The 19,865-nt window shown below is 35.5% G+C and overlaps 1 protein-coding gene across 1 annotated transcript in view; it reads right to left on the minus strand.

Annotated features, from left to right (window-relative positions):
- The window catches only part of LOC141521177 (scavenger receptor cysteine-rich domain-containing protein DMBT1-like), a 135,704-nt gene that overhangs the window by 56,205 nt on the left and 59,634 nt on the right, over positions 1-19,865 (minus strand). The window contains 10 exon segments of the mRNA XM_074233436.1: positions 1,687-1,713; positions 3,096-3,413; positions 9,446-9,502; positions 9,725-9,775; positions 11,220-11,246; positions 12,746-12,961; positions 12,964-12,975; positions 12,978-13,061; positions 19,106-19,162; positions 19,381-19,431. Of these exon segments, the coding sequence (XP_074089537.1) occupies positions 1,687-1,713; positions 3,096-3,413; positions 9,446-9,502; positions 9,725-9,775; positions 11,220-11,246; positions 12,746-12,961; positions 12,964-12,975; positions 12,978-13,061; positions 19,106-19,162; positions 19,381-19,431 (900 nt within the window).

Genomic DNA, 19,865 nt, shown 5'->3' on the forward strand with positions numbered 1-19,865 from the left:
CTTGAACATTTGATTCACTAAATACAAATATGTGAAGAAAATTTAATTGCTGTTTAAAGATGTCTCTATTCTACTCTGACTACAACATATTGAAGAAGATTCACAAAAAGAGAAAGACAGGATAGGAAGCTTTATCTCTAACAGTCCCATGAATAGGTGACTTGGTAGTTGGAAGGTCTGTTGTTCCTAGAAGTGAAATGTTTAAATTCAATTTCATCTCAGTATTGGAGGCTATACATGAAAAACACTTCCATAGATAGTTAATGATGAAAGTATAATTTAATCACATTCTATGCTTTTTTAATAACAGGTTTGAACAAGTTGCAAATAAACTGGAATTAAAGACATTTATTTTAAAAAGCTAAAATTAAGTAAAACTCAGTAATATGTTCTTGATTAAAGGAATAGATGAAAAAGCAATGCAAATGAAGAAAAGGGTGGGATGAGGAAGGAAAGGGAAGTGAAGGAAAAGAAAGAAAGAAGGAAAAAAGAAAGAAAGAAGGAAAGAAAGAAAGAAAGAAAGAAAGAAAGAAAGAAAGAAAGAAAGAAAGAAGGAAGGAAGGAAGGAAGGAAGGAAGGAAGGAAGGAAGGAAGGAAGGAAGGAAGGAAGGAAGGGAAAAAAGAAAGAGAGAAAGAGAGGGCAAAAGAAGGAAGAGAGGAAGGAAGGAAAGAAGGAAGGAAGGAGAAATAAAAATAAAAAGGGAAGAGAATGGAAGGGGAAGGGAGGAGAGAAAAGAGGGTAGGAAAAAAGGAAGAGAAAAAAACAAGAGAGAAACAAGTGACTGGAAGAGAAGAGAAAGAGAGAGAGAAAGAAAGAAAGAAAGGGGAAAAGAAGGGAGAGAAAGGGAATGAACTGGAAGCAAAGAGACTGATTTAGGGAAGGGAAGGGAAGGAAATGAAGTTAAAGAAAGGAAAAGAATTAAAGGAAGAAAAGGAAAGGAAAAAATGAAAGGAAGATAATGAAGGGAAAGAGAAAGAAGAAGAGGGAAGACAAGTAAGAGAATTGAAGGAAAAGAAAGGTATTAAAGAATCGGATATTGTAAATAAGAGATTGCAGGAAGAAACAATAATAACTATTCAATGATTTCAGAATAAAATAATTGAGAATTAAACAATGGTAATAAGACAAGGATCATTAAATATAAAATTGAAGAAAAAGAAGGGGAGAAAAGAGGGAAGGCAAAAGAGAACAGACAAGAAATTAAAATCAGAAGAGAAAAAGAAGATGATAGTAGACAGGACCAAGAGAATCTACAATTTGAAACTACAAAGAAAGCAGATTTACAATGATTCATATACTTAGCTTTAAATGAACTTTTATTTATATCCAGAAAATCTTAGAATAAAGATTAGACATGATCATGGTTTATTTAGAATTTCTCTTGGGTCAAATTGTAAAATTAAAAGAAATAAAAGAACAAATACTCATTTGTAATAACTAAAGTCATAAGGAAACTGCCAAGAAGATAAAATCTGGGACCAATCATGGCAACCAAGAAGGGAAGGACAGATGGAAGAAGTATTTGGGAGCCACAATTAAAATCAAGTTTCATAATGAAGTCTCTGTTCATCTCACAGACATCCCTACAGAGGATAAAAACAACACCTCTCTACAGTTGTAGAAAAGTAAATGATTTTTCTCATAAAGAAATCCTTACCATTGTATAAAAAAGAACATAGACTTACCAATGGTGGGTATATCTGTTGTACTGGCTGCAATAAGAGAAAGTCAAATCAGACATGGACATATTTTAGAGAAAGAAATCACAGATAGCAACAAGAGTTCAAAACACACAATTCATAAATGAATGAGGCATGTTGAAAGGACAAATCATAAATATCAAAAATAGTTTCACACAGTCACAAAATATGAGGCTTGGAACCTTAAAAGATAGCTAGGACAATTTGTAGATGAAAACAATTCACAATATGGCAAAAGCAGATTGGTGGTTCTGCAGTCTCTCCTTGAAGAATTCCAAGAGAATAGTGTAAAGTCGATTCATTTTAACAGAGGTTACTGAGCTCTATGGGTTGGTTGTGAGGCCACATAACTGTCCAAAATGCCAGTTTTTAAATTTAACCAATATGACATAGCCATCACAGATTTAAACCGAATAAACAAAAATGAGAGTTCAAGAATAAAGAGGAAGAGCACTCTAGCTAACAAGCAACAAATCTCACTTTGAGTCTCAACACTTTGTCATCAACTGGATTGGAGATATTTAACCAATCACTGAACATCTGTTGGACTTAGGATCCACATTTGCACTAGATATAACTTGGGCTTGAGTTCCTTTCATGATCATTCCAACTCTAGCCTTCCTTGATTCTAGCATCAGTAAAATATGTTTTTGCTCATCTGCATAATCAGAACATTTTTATACTTGAGGACTGTGGCCATAAAGGAAAAGGAGGATGTTTCCTGAGAGACTAGTCTCTGATATAAACTGAGTACATACAAATAAGTCTACAAAAAAAATTGGGGGGGTTGTTTTTGACTAAAGGGCTTCACCTTGTTTAAATTTCAAGAGCATCCCCTTATTTGAGAAAAAAAGGAATTGGATTAAAGTATCTGGGGAAAAGTCTAGCAAAACTGATACCTTTGAAATTTTCTAGGAATTACAAAGGGACATTAGTGACAGGGTGATAGAATAATAAATTAAGAGAAAAAAGAGATATAAAAAGGTAACCAGTCTGGGTTCTTGCCATTAAAAATAAAGAAACTATGGTCCAGAGAGAGAACCTTGGAAAGGTCATAGAAATAATTACAAAAAGAGTTGACCTTTTAAACCAATTCTCTGATGGTCAAACAAGGGCTATTTTCCCAGCATTTTACTTTGCTTGAACAATCCCTATTTTGAACTGTGATCATCATCACTGTCAAAAAAGAAGAGTGAATTACCAAGTTTTCACTTTAACACCAACAATCCCTGATGTCAGAACTTTCCAGTTTTGAGAAATTTGTGTATGTTATGTTTCTGGGCAGAAAGAGACTCTCAGCAAGATCTAGACAAGAGTAATTTCAGCCAGGAAGACGGGAAGACAGGATCCACTTAAAACAAAGAAAGAGGAGGTGGTTGCCAATGAGAAAATACCTGAGCAGATGACACTGGCATCCTCACTGTGCACACAGTTGTGAGAAAGCCACCCATTGTGGGGACAGTACCACAGGTAGGATTCATATCCACGGCAATTCACATTATCCAGGACAATTCTGCCAGTGCCCTGTCCAAAACGGGCATTTCCTGGAGCTGACACAGCATACCCACAGCCCAACTGTCTGCAGACTACATTGGCATCATTCATATCCCAGGCATCATCACAAACAGTCCCCCAGGATCCTTGGTACAGCACTTCAACTCGACCCTCGCATCTGTCTCCTCCATTCACCAGTCTCAAGGCTGTAGCAGAATCTGTGCAAAGGAAGGAAACCAATTTGATTTTAATGTTATTCTTCAGGGTGCAGGTCTTATAATCTTCAATCACTTCTCCAAACCAGCAAAAGTGTCTGGGTTATGGAGGGGTGAAATCTACTTTAGTCAAGTCTTAAGGCCAGAATACCACAATGAAAAGGGGACCACAAACACAGCAGGTAAGATCTATCTAAACCTCAGAAAGTGGTCTGCGTTTTCATAAGGTCAAGGAATGGCATATATTCTTCTATTAAAGACTCTATTAAAGACTCAAAAACTAATGATAACCCAATATTAAAACTTCATAATTTGCCTTATCTAAGATATTTGCAGATCTAAGCTTGATTTTTTCTTTCTGATACTTCAAAGTCCTAATCTGTCTTCATAGCATTTAATAACCACAACACCATCTCCATCATAGAAATACTAAGAAGTACCTTTGTCCATGGTCATGCGTTTTAAGGGTCACCTCCTTTTAACATAAGGACATGAAAAATAATTATTTAAAAAACATATCAGATGAGACTCCAAAAGAAATAATGTGAAGGAGAATGAAAAAAGGGCAAAAGGAGAATGTAATGGGCAAAGCAAGGAGAAGGAGGAAAGGGAGAGGAAATGAAAGAATTATCAAAGGAGGGAGAGATGAATGGATGAAGGCAGGCAAGAAAAAGAAGCAGAAGAAAAACAAGAAAAATGGCAAAGGGAAGAAATTTTGTTTCATCGAAAATGATGGGGAAAGTTCTCGGTCCATATATATCATTTATATTCCCATGAGGAAGTCTGAACATGTGTACATAGCATCAATGAGAAGAGCATTCTCCAGATTCTCAAATTACTTCAAATTCCCCAAGAGCAGAGTCCATGTGCAGAGAAAACTTTCTCATGACCTATCCAGAAATCTTCACACAGAGAAACAATGTGAGGCTTTTAAATCATTATCCTGATTTTGACAATTAGTTTAAAACATATCTTATAATATATGTGTTTTATTTTATAATTTCATATTCTTGTCAGAAACAAATGCCAGGTTACTTTGTACAAACTAGTCCAGATCCTGTGTGACTGACTTATGTTGTTATTCTACAACTCCAGAAAAATATTCTCATGAATTAACCCATCAATCATTTCCAGCTGGAACCATCTTAACCATGAATGTAGGAATGGCTAAATATTATATTGATATAAAATGTATGCATATCTGTTTATTGTTGTAATATGTGTGTTTTCTATATGTATACATGTATTGATGAAAGGATTTCAAAGGGTTTTACATATAACATCAAGGCAGAGCTTTGCAGTAGCCATATGGAATTAACTCTTTTGTTATCACCATAATAGAAAGGAGAAAACTGATTCCCCCCAAAAAAAGTTAAATGACTTCTCCAGGGTCATGGAGGTAATAGGTGCCTGGGGCAGGATTCCAATTCAGAGCTTTCCTGTCTCCAAGTCCAGCAGTCAGTACATGATGCCAGCAAACTGATGAGTTTTTGCAGTATAAAGGGACAAAAAAAACAAATAATGTGTCCCAAATATCCTACTGTTAAGCAATCCAACTATTGCAACGAATAATTGCATTAAAATTTAGAGGCCGACCCATAATCATCAGGAGTCGTTGAGGCAATGCTGTTCAATGTGAACTAAATAAAAATGTGAACTGAAGAAAAAAAGTATTTGACTCAAAATTGTCCAATGAGTGACCTTCCCATTGAAAGGGAATTACTGATTCATATTTCTGAATATGATTTGAGCACAGGGTCAGCCTCTTCTCCTCTCTGCTCCCTCAGTAACCTACAAAAAAATAGGATCCGTACCCTACCTGTGAATTGAACAATTAAACATTTTCTCGGAGTAAGATGGTCATCACAGAACTCCTGTTTTATGTAATGATGAAAGGATGGATGTAAGGCCCTGGGCTTTAGAAACTCTACACTCAGAAGTACACATATACCTGTACATTGACTAGAGAAAGGCTTTCTAATATGAGAGTTATTTACATAAAACGTGATGAAGTAGAGGAATTCCTGGATCCAAGATGGCAGAGTCAGCTCTAAGTAACTTTAACTGTCTCATATTCACCCCCAAACAACATAACATAGCACCTTTAAACAAATCCTGGAACATCAGAACCAGCAAAAAGATGAGGCAAATCAATATCATAGCACAAGAAATTTGGAAGATCAGCAAGAAATGTGTGGTTCACTTAGGTAAAAGGGGAACACAGTCCAGGAAAGGAAGCAAGTGAACAACAAGGTCCACCTGCAAAAAACCAGTGGCATATTCTGAGCTCCAGGATGGTGGAGCAGCAAAACATCAGAACCAGGAACTGCCATGTGCAACATAGTTAGGGGAAGAGCAAACACCAGCTCTGAGAACTGCAACTTACTTCATCATGGCCTTGGATAAACACATAGAGGACACTGAACAGACCACCACAGGCTTTATTATAGCCCTGGGAAAACAGAAATACCCCCACTGGCCAAAGTGCATACCAGACATCACTACTAGGACCATTATTCAGCACCAGATAAGCTGAAACAGACCTACAGGCTCCAGTAGTGCCAACTCCACCACCACCTTAGTCTTGAGTGCAACAGCAGACAAGAGGGTCCCACATTTACCTCAAACAACATCAGCATAGCACTAGGCAAATGGTCATGGCCTTAAGTCACTGACACAGGAAGCCTAAGCTAAGTGTCCCTTGAAATAAAAGGAAAAAGACAAAAACTATGAGCAAAAATGACAAAAAGAATCTAACCATAGAAAGTTGTTATGCTGACAAAGATCAAAGAGAAAATGAAGACAAAACCTCAGAAGTTATGGGACAAAAATGTCAGAATACCTATGAGCACAACTCTAAGGAAGAATTCAAAGGAAAGCTTTAAAAAGAGATTAAGGATCAAATATGAAAAGTAGAATAAAAATTGGGAAGATAGGAGAGTGAAGCAAGAGAATGAAGAAAAACAATTTGCAGTTTGGAAATAGAAAAACTGCTTGAAAAGGTAGAAAGGCCAAATGGAAAAGGAAGTAATAAAAGTTAGCTGAGGAAAACAACTCCTGAAAAGATAGATTGGACAAGTAGAAGCCTATGACACTGGGAGTCATTAAACTTTTTTTTTAATTCAGAAGAATGGAAAATTAGAAATTCCTAATTGGGAAAACAAGCAACCTACAAAATAGAAGCAGGAGAGAAAATTTCAGAATCATTGAACTACTTGAAATCCATAATCAAAAGATATGGGACAGCATTTTTGAAGGAATTATCTCGGAAAACCACACGGATATCCTAGAACCAGAGGGCAAAGTAGACATTAAGCAAATCTATCAATTACCTTAGTAAAGAGATCCTAAATAAAAACTGCAAGTAAAATTTTAACCAAATTAGGGAACTATTAGGTCAAGGAAAAATTACTGCAAGTAATCAGAAACAATTCAAATATTAGGGAGCCACAATCAGGGTTACCCAGGACTTAGTAAATATAATATTAAAAGATCTGAGATGATGAGTATGACATTCCAGAAGGCAAAGGAGCTAGGACTTCAACCAAGAATCATTAAGGGAAAAAAGTCATTCAGGGAATTAGAAGAATTTCAAGCTTTCATAAGAAAAATTAAACTAAAAATTTGATCTTCATCATCAAGTTTCAGGAAAAGCACAAACAGGAAATGGGTGGGGCGGGGGGAGAAAACATAAGGGATTCAATAGAACTAAATACATCCCTATAAGGGTAACACTAGTAATACAGCTAGAGGGAAGTGGATTCAAAAATAAGGTGAAATTGAGGAAATAATGTGAAAAATCCTTAAGGAAAGAGAAAGAGGAGAATACTGGGGACAAAAGGAAGGAAGAGGTAGAACAGGGTAAATTATTTCAAATGAATAGGTAGAAAATATCTATTACTTTGCAGGAGAAGATGAAAGAGCAGACAGCGGGCATCACTTGAATCTAACTCTTATCCGTATTGGCTCAAAGACAGAATAATGCATACAAGCAGTGAAGTATAGAAATCTATTATGCACAAATGAAATTGGAGGGAAGAAGAATAATTTGGGACAGGCACCTGAGAGAAAAGCAAAATTCTGTTGAAGGGGGGGGAGAGAGATAGAGAGAGAAAGAAATGGAAGAAAAAATAAAATTTCAAAATTTCAAGGAAGGAAATGCAGAGTTAGCAATCACAACTATGAATATGAATGGGACAAAAAGTCCCATAAAATAGAAGCAGATAAGAGAGTTTATCAAAAACCAGAATGTTGCAATTATGTTGTGAAGCAAAGAGATGCAAAAATTTTGCTTCTGTGAAAGTAAAAAGAAAAGCATGGTTAGTAATTCTCACCTCAGACAAAGTAAAAGTAAAAATAGTCCAAATTTAAATAAGGAAACTACTTCTTGTTTAAAAAAAAGTACCATAAGCAATGAAATAATTATCAGTGTTAACTATATATGCACAAGGTGGTAAGGCATCCAAACACTTAAAGTGCATCACAAGTTTATGACCTAAGAAGAGCCAGAAAGTGCTATGAAGTGTAAAATAGATTACTTCAATTATATTATATTAAAAGACTTTTCCACAAACAAAACAAAGACAATCAAGATTAGAAGCATAGTAAAAAAAAAAAAGAACCTTGAGAACTATATTTCTAGCAAGCATCTCTGTGAATGGAGTCAAAGTTATGAGAATACAAGCCAGTCCTCAAGGGATATATACTCAAAGGCAATGAACAAAAAGTTTTCAAATGAATAAATCAAAACTCTCTATTGGCATATGAAGAAATATTCAAACCACTATTGACAAGAAATATGAAAATAAAAATAACTTTTAAAGTTCCATCTCATATCTATCAGATTAGCAAAAGGACAAAAATGAAATTCAATATTTGATCTAGAGGATGTGGGAAAATGAGAACACTGATGCACTGTTATGGGTATTGTGAACTGATTCAACTCTCCTGGAGAGCAATTTGGAATTATACCTAAGGGCAAACAATTCAGCTATACATCTACTAGGTCTATATCCAAAGAAATCATAAAAAAAGAGCAAAGTCCTACATGTGCCATTTATTTCGAAAACTGTGGCATATGCATATGAATATAATGTAAAACTATTGTGCAATAAAAATTATAGACAGAATTTAGAAAAATCTCATGAAACATAAAGAAAATGATGTAATCAAATGAATAGAACCAGGTAAACATTGAACACAGAATCAACAACACTGTGTGATGATCAACCATTGATGATTCAGCTCATCACAGCAACACAATGCTCCAAGATAAGTCCAAAGGATTAATGAAGGAAATGCTGTACACAGTCACATCAGAACTGATAGACTGAATGCAGATCAAAAACATGCTTTTTGCACTTCTTTACTATTTTAGGTTTTCCTTTAATCCTGTTTCTTCTTTCACAAATGTGCTAACATGGAAACATATTACATGAAACTACATATGTAATCTATATCAAATTATCTATTGCTTTCTGAAGAGGGAAGAGAAAAGAGGGAGGAAGAAAATTTTGGATATCAAAATCTGCTAAAACTGCATCCTGAAAATCATATTGATGTGTAAAAGGAAAAAATAAAATATTACTTAATAAAAGAAGTTTTGAAACATAAAGGCAAAACTGGACACTCAAATGCCCATTGAATTTACCACTGTACATTCCCAGATGTTCTCCCTTCTACCTGAATGCCCTCCCTCCTTATCTCTCCTTGTCTTTCAGAATGCCTGACTTCTAGCTAGGTTCACTTCAGAAAATATCTCTATCATGAAATCTTCCCTCAAACCGTGTCCTGCCTTAATCCTCTGTACTTCCACTTACCTTGTTTTATGTATGAGTACATTCATCATGCAAACTCCTAGCAAACTGTACAGATTAGATCATGAGAATGTATCAATTTTATATGTATATCCACAGTGACTAGCACATGCCTTGACTATTTGATGCACTTCATAACAATATTTGGAATAAACTGAATTTTTAACTAATACTTAGTAGATATTCATAAAAAGAAAATGACAGCACAGGAAGAATTACCTGTTCCATGTATTGTTGTGTATAAAGGTGAATGGGATGTGGGAAAAGCTGTTGATCCTAGAAGGTAAAAATTCATTACAAGATTAAAAGAAATTCTCTCAGTTACTGCTCATTTGTAAATATCTATTTACAGTGAGTAGCATATATCTTGACCTTCCAATGCACTTAATAAAAGCCTTTGGAATAAATTTAATTGGTATTTCAAAATGTCTCTACTCTTCTCTGACTACAACTTATTACAGATACAGAAAACGGGAATGACAGAATAGAAAGCATTACCTCTTGTTGTTACATGAATAGTTGACTCAGTAGTTGGAAAGTCTGATGGTCCTAGAAGTAAAACGTGCAAATTCAATCTCAACTCACGATTGGAGGCTATACATCAGAAGCACTTCCCTAGATAGTTCATGATGAAAATATAATTTAATCACATTCTGAGTTTTTTAACGACAGGTTTGAAGAAGTTTGCAAATAAACTGGAATTAAAGGCATTTATTTAAAAAACTAAAATGAAATAAAACTCAGTAACATGTTCTTGATTAAAGGAATAGATGAAAAGCAAGGCAAATGAAAGGGCAAATGAAAAACTAATGGGGAGAGGGAAAAGGGGGGAAATGGTGGGATGGAGAAGGAAAGGGAAGTGAGGGGGAAAGAAAAAAGAAGGAAGGAAGGAAGGAATAAATGAAAGAGAGAGAGGGTGGAAGGAAGGAAGGAAGGAAGAAAGGAAGGAAGGAAGGAAGGAAGGAAGGAAGGAAGGAAGGAAGGAAGGAAGGAAGGAAGGAAGGAAGGAAGGAAGGAAGGGGAAAAAATAAAAAGGAAAGAATAGAAGGTGAAGGAAGGGAGATAAAAGGGGAAGGAAAAAGGAAGGAAAAGAAAAGAAGAGAGATAGTGAAGTAACTGGAAGGGAAGAGAGATAAAAAGGGAAGAAAAAAGTAAGGGAGAGAATAAAAAAGAACTGGAAGCAAAGAGACAAGGCAGGTAACGAAAGAAAATGAAGCTAAGGGAAAAGAATAAAAAGGAAGGAAAGGAAAGAAAAACAGAAAGGGAGAGAAAGAAGGGAAGAGGAAAGAAAGAGAGAAGACAGGTAAGAGAACTGAAGGTAAGGAGTAAAGAAAGATATTAAAAAGAAATTTAAAAACATAAGAAATTATAGATAGCAGGATGAACCACAGTAATTATTCATGATTTCATAATAAAACATTGAGAATTGAGCAACAAAAGTAAAGCAAGGTTTTATTACATATAAAATTGAAGAAAGAAAAGGGAAGGAGAAAGAAGGAAGGCAAAAGAGAACAGACAAGAAATTAAAATCAGAAGAGAAAAAAGATGAGAGTAGGCAAGACCAAGAGAAATCTACAATTTGAAACTACAAAGAAAATAGATTAAGAATGATTCATATAATCTGTTAGAAATGACCACTTAGGTATCTCTAGAAAGTCTTAGAATAAAGATTAGACATGACTGTTTATATAGAATTCCTCTTTTGTCAAATTGTAAAACTGAAAGAATTAAAAGAACAAATGCCCATTTGAAATAACAAAAGTCATAAAAAAAACTACCAAGAAGATAAAATTTGGGACCAATCACAAGAACCAGGCCAGTTGGAAGTAGTATTTGGGAGCTACGATTAAAATCAAGTTTCATAACAAAGTCATTGTTCATCTCACAGAGATCACCATAGAGGAGAAAAACACCTCTCTACAGTTGTAGAAAATTAAATGATTTCTCTCATAAAGAAAGCCATGCTGTTAAAAAAGAAAGAAGATGGACTTACCAATGGTGGGTATACCTGTAGTACTGACTGCAATAAGAGAAAAAATCAAATGAGACGTGGATATAAAGAATTTGAAACACCCAATTAACAAAGGAATGAGTCATGTTCAAAGCAGAATTCATAAAGATCAACAACAGGTTTACAAAGACACAGATTTTCAGACTAGAAGGGACCCTAACAGGAATTTAGGCCAACTCATGGATGAAAGCAATCCACAATATGACAAACTTGGTTTTGGTTCGGCAATCGCTCCTTGAAGAATGCCAAGAGTGTAGTGCAAAGCCTATTCATTTTATGGGAGGTCACTGAGCTCTGTGGCTTGATTTCATAGCCAAAGAAAATTGGCCACTATTACCCACATAACTGCTCACAGTGCCGGTTTTTAATTATAACCAATATGACATAGCCATCTCAGACTCAAACCCAATAAACACCAATGAGAGACCAAGAACTAAGACTAGGAGCACTGTAGCTAACAAGCAAAAAATCTCTGTTTGAGACTCAACACTTTGTCATCAACTAGATAGGAGATCTTTAACCAATCACTGAACATCTGTTTGACTTAGGATCCACATTTAAACTAGATATAACTTGGGCTTGAGATCCTTTCATGATCATTCAAACTGCAGTCTTCCTTGATTCTAGCATCAAGAAGATAACTGCCATCAGTAAAATGTATTTTTTTTTGCAAGGCAAATGGGGTTAAGTGACTTGCCCAAGGCCACACATCTAGGTAATTATTAAGTGTCTGAGGCTGGAATTGAACTCAGGTATTCCTGACTCCAGGGCCAGTGTTCTATCGACTGCACCACCTAGCTGCCCCTAGTAAAATGTATTTTTGTTCATCTGAGTAATCAAAACATTTCTATACTTGAGGATTGTGGCCATAAAGTGAAAGGAGGATGTTTTCTGAAAGACTTGAAATAGTTTACAACAGATAAAGGTTTTTTCAGGGTTCATTTTTTTTTACTACAGGGCTTCATCTTGTTCAATTTTAAAGAGCACTCCCTTATTTGAGAAAAAAGAAATTGGATTCAAAATATCTGGGGAAAAGCCTAGAAAAACTGTAACCTTTAAAATTTTCTAGGAATTACAAAAGGACAATAGTGATAGAGTGATAGAAAAATAAATTAAGCGCTAGAAGAGATTTAAAAAGAACCAATCTGCGTTCTTTCCTTTAACTATAAAGAAACTGTGACCCAGAGAAAGTAGACAAATTCCAAAGTTCATTTAACCCAATTCTCTGCCTGTCAATGTAGGATTCTTCCCCCAGCATGCTCCTTTCCCTAAAAAATGCCCACTTTGAAGTGTGATCACCATCACTTTCAAAAAGAATAGTGAACTACCAAGTTTTCTCTTTAACTCCAACAATCCCTGATCCTCAGAAGTTTCCAGCTATGAGAAACTTGTGGATATTTCTGGGCAAGAAGGCATTCTCAACAAACTCAGGACATGAATAATATCAGCCACGAAGACGCAATCCACTCCAGAAAAGAAAGGGGAGGTGGTTCCAAGAGAAACATTACCTGAGCAGATGACACTGGCATCCTCCTGGTGTCCACAGTTGTGACTGAGCCACCCCTTGTGGGGACAGTACCACAGGTAGGATTCATATCCAGAGCATCTCACATCATCCATTACAATATTGCCAGTTCCCTGTCCAAATAGGGCATTTCCTGGAGCTGACACAGCATATCCACAGCCCAACTGTCTGCAGACTACGTTGGCATCATTCATATCCCGTAATCATCACAACAGTACCCCAGGATCCTTGGTACAGTACTTCAACTCGACCCTCGCATCTGTCTCCTCCATTCACCAGTCTCAAGGCTGTAGCAGAATCTGTGCAAAGGAAGGAAAGTAATTTGATTTAATGTTCTTCTTCAGGGTGCAAGTCTTATAATCTTCAATCATTTCTCCAAACCAGCAAAAGTGTCTGTGTTACTGAGGTGTGAAATCTACTTTAATCATGTCTTAAGGCCAGAATAAAGCAATCAAAAGGGGACCATAAACACAGGAGGTAAGATCTATCTAAACCTTAGAAAGTGTTCTGCCTTTTCATAAGGTCAAAGAATGGTATATATTCTTCTTTATTAAAGACTCAAAAACAAATGATAACCCAATATTAAAACTTCTTAATTTGCCTTATCTAAGATATTTGCAGAGCTAAGCTTGAATTTTCCTTTCTGACATTTCAAAGTCCTAATCTGTTTTCATGGCATTTAATAACCACAACAGCATCTCCATCCCAGAAACACTAAGAATTACCTTTTTCCATGGTCATGCATTTTAAGGGTCACCTCCTTTTAACATAAGGACATAAATAAAAATTTTTAAAAACAACATATCTCATCAGACTCCAAAAAAATAACATGAAGAAGGAGAATGAAAAAAGGGGAAAAGAAGAATTTAGTGGGCAAAGCAAGGAAAGGAAGGAAAGGGAGAGGAAATGAAAGAATTATCAAAGGAGGGAAAGATGAATGGATGAAGGCAGGCAAGAAAAAGAAGCAGAAGAAAACCAAGAAAAATAGCAAAGGGAAGAAATTTTGTTTCATAGAAAATGATGGGGAAATTTCTCGGTCCATATATATCATTTATATTCCCATGAGGATGTCTGAACATGTGTACGTAGCATCAATGAGAAGGGTATTCTCCAGATTCTCAAATTACTTCAAATTCCCCAAGTGCAGAGTCCATGTGCAAAGAAAACCTTCTCATGACCTATCCAGAGATCTTCACACAGAGATACAATGTGAGGCTTTTAAATCATTATCCTGATTGTGGCAATTAGTTTAAAACATATCTTTTAATAGATGTATTTTATTGTATTATTTCATATTCTTGTCAGAAACATATGCCAGGTTACTTTGTACAAACTAGTCCAGATGCTGTGTGACTGACTTATGGTCTGTTCTTCTACAACTCCAGAAAAATATTCTCATAAATTAACCCATCAATCATTTCCAGCAGGAACCATCTTAAACATGAATGTAGGAATGGCTAAATATTTATTATTGATATAAAATGTATGCATCTATGTTTATTGTTGGAATATGTATGTTTTCTATATGTATACATATATTGATGAAAGGATTTCAAAGGGTTTTACATATAAAATCAAGGCAGAGCTTTGCAGTAGCCATGTGGAATTAACCCTTTTGTTATCACCATAATAGAAAGGAGAAAACTGATCTCCTCAAAAAAGTTAAATGACTTCTCCAGGGTCATGGAGGTAATAGGTGCCTGGGGCAGGATTCCAATTCAGACCTTTCCTTTCTCCAAGTCCAGCAGTCAGTACATGATGCCAGCAAACTGATGAGATTTTGCAGTATAAAAGGACAAAAAAGGTAAATAAAGTGTCCCAAATGCCCTACTGTGAAGCAATCGAACTATTGCAATGAATAACTGCATTGAAATTTAGAGTCTGACCTGTAATCATCAGGAGTCGTTGAGGCGATGCTGTTCACTGTGAACTAAATAAAAATGTGAACTGAATAAAAAACTATTTGACTCAAAATTGCCCAATGAGTGACCTTCCCATTTAAAGGCAATTACTGATTCCTATTTCTAAATATGATTCGAGCACAGGGTCAGTCTCTTCTCCTCTCTGCTCCCTCAGTAACCTACAAAAAAACAGGATCCGTACCCTAGCTGTGAATTGACCAATTAAACATTGTCTCAGAGTAGGATGGTCATCACAGAGCTCCTGTTTTATGTAATGATGAAAGAATGGATGTAAGGCCCTGGGCTTTGGAAACTCTACACTCAGAAGTATACATATACCTGTACATTGACTACAGAAATGCTTTCTAACATGAGAGGTGTTCACATAAAAGATGATGAAGTAGAGGAATTCCTGGATCCAAGATGGCAGAGTCAGCTCTAAACAAATTTAACTATCTCATATTCACCCCCAAACAACATAAAGTAGCACCTTTAAACAAATCCTGGAACATCAGAACCAGTAAAAAGATGAGGCAAATCAATCTCATAGCCCAAAAAATTTGGAAGATCAGCAAGAAATGTGTGGTTCACTTAGGTAAAAGGGGAACACAGTCCAGGAAAGGAAGCAAGTGAACAACAAGGTCCACCTCCAAAAAATCCAGTGGTATATTCTGAGCTCCAGGATGGTGGAGCAGCAAAACATCAGAACCAGGAACTGCCATGTGCAACATAGTTAGGGGAAGAAGCAGACACCAGCTCTGAGAACTGCAACTTACTTCAGCATGGCCTTGGATAAACACATAGAGGACACTGAACAGAGCACCACAGGCTTTATTATAGCCCCGGGAAAACAGAAATACCCCCACTGGCCAAAGTGCATACCAGACATCACTACTAGGACCATTATTCAGCACCAGATAAGCTGAAACAGACCTACAGGCTCCAGTAGTGCCAACTCCACCACCACCTTAGTCTTGAGTGCAACAGCAGACAAGAGGGTCCCACCTTAACCTCAAAACAACATCAGCATAGCACTAGGCAAATGGTCATGGCCTTAAGTCACTGACACAGGAAGCCTAAGCTAAGTGTCCCTTGAAATAAAAGGAAAAAGACAAAAACTATGAACAAAAATGACAAAAAGAATCTAACCATAGAAAGTTGTTATGCTGACAAAGATCAAAGAGAAGATGAAGACACAACCTCAGAAGAGCTGTGACAAAAATGTCAGAATACCTATGAGCACAACTCTAAGGAAGAATTCAAAGGAAAGCTTTAAAAGGAGTTTAAAGATCAAATATGAATTGTAGAATAAATATTGGGAAGATAGGAGAGTGAAGCAAGAGAATTAAGAAAAACAATCTGCAGTTTGGACATAGAAAGACTGCTTGAAAAGGTAGAATGGCCAAATGGAAAAGGAAGTAATAAAAGTTAGCTGAGGAAAACAACTCCTGAAAAGATAGATTGGAGAAGTAGAAGCCTATGACACTGGGAGTCATTAAACTTTTTTTTTTAATTCAGAAGAATGGAAAATTAGAAATTCCTAATTGGGAAAACAAGCAACCTACAAAATAGAAGCAGGAGAGAAAATTTCAGAATCATTGAACTACTTGAAATCCATAATCAAAAGATATGGGACAGCATTTTTGAAGGAATTATCTCGGAAAACCACACGGATATCCTAGAACCAGAAGGCAAAGTAGACATTAAGCAAATCTATCAATTACCTTAGTAAAGAGATCCTAAAATGAAAACTACAAGTAAAATTTTAACCAAATTAGGGAACTATTAGGTCAAGGAAAAATTACTGCAAGTAATCAGAAACAATTTAAATATTAGGGAGCCACAACCAGGGTTACCCAGGACTTAGTAAATATAATATTAAAAGATCTGAGATGATGAATATGACATTCCAGAAGGCAAAGGAGCTAGGACTTCAATCAAGAAACATTAAGGGAAAAAAGTCATTCAGGGAATTAGAAGAATTTCAAGCTTTCATAAGGAGACCAAATTTAAACCAAAAATTTGATCTCCATTATCAAGTTTCAGGAGAAGCACAAACAAGAAATGGGTTGGGGGGGGGGGGAACATAAAAGATTCAATAGAACTAAATACATCCCTATAAGGGTAACACTAATAATAAAGCTAGAGGGAATATACATAGACAGTGGATTCAAAAATAAGGGGAAATTGAGGAAATAATGTGAAAAATAATTAAGGAAAGACAAAGAGGAGAATATTGGGTACAGAAGGAAGGAAGAGGTAGAACAGGGTAAATTATTTCAAATGAAGAGGTAGAAAATATCTAGTACATTACAGGAGAAGATGAAAGGGTAGACAGCGGGCATCACTTGAACCTAACTCATCCGTATTGGCTCAAAGAGAGAATAATGCATAAAAGCAGTGAAGTATAGAAATCTATTATGCACAAATGAATTTGGAGAGAAGAAGAATAAATAATTTGGGACAGGCAGCTGAGAGAAAAGCAAAATTCTGTTTAAGTGGGGAGAGAGAGAGAGAGAGAGAAAGAGAGAAGAAAAAATAAAATTTCAAAATTTCAAGGAAGGAAATACACAGTTAGCAATCATAACTATGAATATAAATGGGACCAAAAGTCCCATTAAATACAAGAAGACAAGAGAGTTTATCAAAAATCAGAATGTTGCAATTATGTGGTGAAGCAAAGAGATGCAAATATTTTGCTTCTGTGAATGTAAAAAGAAATCCATGGTTAGTAATTCTGATCTCAGACAAAGTAAAAGTAAAAATAGTCCTAATTGAAATAAGGAAAATACTTCTTTTTAAAAAATTACCACAAACAATGAAATAATTATCATTGTTAACTAGATATGCACAAGGTGGTATGGCATACAAACACTAAAAGAAGATGTTAAGTGAGTCACAAGTTTATGACCTAACAAGAGCCAGAAAGTGCTACAAAGTGGTAAATAGATTACTTCAGTTATATTATATTAAGAGTTTTCCACAAACAAAACCAAGACAATCAAGATTAGAAGCATATTAAAAAAAACCTTCATAACTATATTTCTAGCAAGCGTCTCTGTGAATGCAGTCAAAGATATGAGAATACAAACCAGTCCTCAATGGATATATACTCAAAGGCAATGAACAAGAAGTTTTCAAATGAATAAGTCAAGAGTATCTATTGGCATATGAAGAAATATTCAAACCACTATTGATAAGAAATATGAAAATAAAAATAACTTTTAAAGTTCCATCTCATATCTATCAGATTAGCAAACAGGACAAAAATGAAATGTAATATTTGATCTAGAGGACATGGGAAAATGAGAGCACTGAAGCACTGTTATTGGTATTGTGAACTGATTCAACTCTCCTCTAGAAAAATTTGGGATTATACCCAAAGGGCAAACAATTCAGCTATACAAATTCTAGGTCTATATCCAAAGAAATCATAAAAAAAGAGCAAAGCCCTACATGTGCCATTTATTTCCGAAACTGTGGTATATGCATATGAATTTAATGGAAAGCTATTGTGCAATAAAAATTATACACAGAATTTAGAAAAATCTCATGAAACATAAAGAAAATGTTGTAGTCAAATGAATAGAACGAGGTAAACATTGAACACAGAATCAGCAGCACTGTGCAATGATCAACCATTGATGATTCAGCTCATCACAGCAACACAATGCTCCAAGATAAGTCCAAAGGATTAATGAAGAAATGCTGTCCATAGTCACATCAGAACTGATAGACTGAATGGATGTCAAAACATGCTTTTTTTCACTACTTTACGATTTTGGATTTTTCTTTAATCCTGTTTCTTTTTTCACAAATGTGCTAACATGGAAACATGTTACATGAAAGTACATATATAATCTATATCAAATTATCTATTGCTTTTTGAAGAGGGGAAAGAAAAGAGGGAGGGAGAAAATTTGGATATCAAAATCTGCTAAAACTGTATACTGAAAATCATATTGATGTGTAAAAGGAAAAAATAAAATATTACTTAATATAAGAAGTTTTGAAACATAAAGGCAAAACTGGACAGTCAAATGCCCATTGAATTTACCACTGTACATTCCCAGATGTTCTCCCTTCTACCTGAATGCCCTCCCTCCTTATCTCTCCTTGTCTTTCAGAATGCCTGACTTCTAGCTAGGTTCACTTCAGAAAATATCTCTATCATGAAATCTTCTCTCAAACCGTGTCCTGCCTTAATTCTCTGTACTTCCACTTACCTTGTTTTATGTATGAGTACATTCATCATGCAACCTCCTAGAAAACTGTACAGATTAGATCATGAGAATGTATCAATTTTATATGTATATCCACAGTGACTAGCACATGCCTTGACTATTTGATGCACTTAATAACAACATTCGGAATAAACTGAATTTTTAACTAATACTTAGTAGATATTCATAAAAAGAGAGTGACAGCAGAGGAAGAATTACCTGTTCCATATATTGTTGTGTATAAAGGTGACTGGGAAGTGGGAAAAGCTGTTGATCCTAAAAGGTAAAAATTCATTACAAGATTAAAAGTAATTCAGTTACTGCTCATTTGTAAATATCTATTCACAGTGACTAGCATATATCTTGAGCTTTCAATGCACTTAATAAAAGCCTTTGGAATAAATTTAATTGGTATTTCAAAATGTCTCTACTCTTCTCTGACTACAACTTATTACAGATACAGAAAAAGGAAAAGACAGGATAGAAAGCATTACCTCTTGTTGTTACATGAATAGTTGACTCAGTAGTTGGAAATTCTGATGGTCCTAGAAGTGAAACATACAAATTCAGTCTCAACTCAGGATTGGAGGCTATACATCAGAAGCACTTCCCTAGATAGTTCATGATGAAAATATAATTTAATCACATTCTGTGTTTTTTAACGACAGGTTTGAAGAAGTTTGCAAATAACCTGGAATTTAAGGCATTTATTTAAAAAACTAAAATCAAATAAAACTCAGTAACATGCTCTTGATTAAAGGAATAGACGAAAAGCAAGGCAAATGAAAGGGCAAAAGAAAAATAATGGGGAAAGGAAAAAGAGGGAAAAGGGTGGGATGGGGAAGGAAAGGGAAGTGAGGGAAAAGAAAAAAGGAAGGAAGGAATAAATGAAAGAAAGAAAGAAAGAGAGGGAGGGAGGAAGGAAGGAAGGAAGGAAGGAAGGAAGGAAGGAAGGAAGGAAGGAAGGAAGGAAGGAAGG

This window comes from Macrotis lagotis, chromosome 4, assembly GCF_037893015.1.
Source record: "Macrotis lagotis isolate mMagLag1 chromosome 4, bilby.v1.9.chrom.fasta, whole genome shotgun sequence".
In the NCBI taxonomy this organism is placed as follows: domain Eukaryota; kingdom Metazoa; phylum Chordata; class Mammalia; order Peramelemorphia; family Peramelidae; genus Macrotis; species Macrotis lagotis.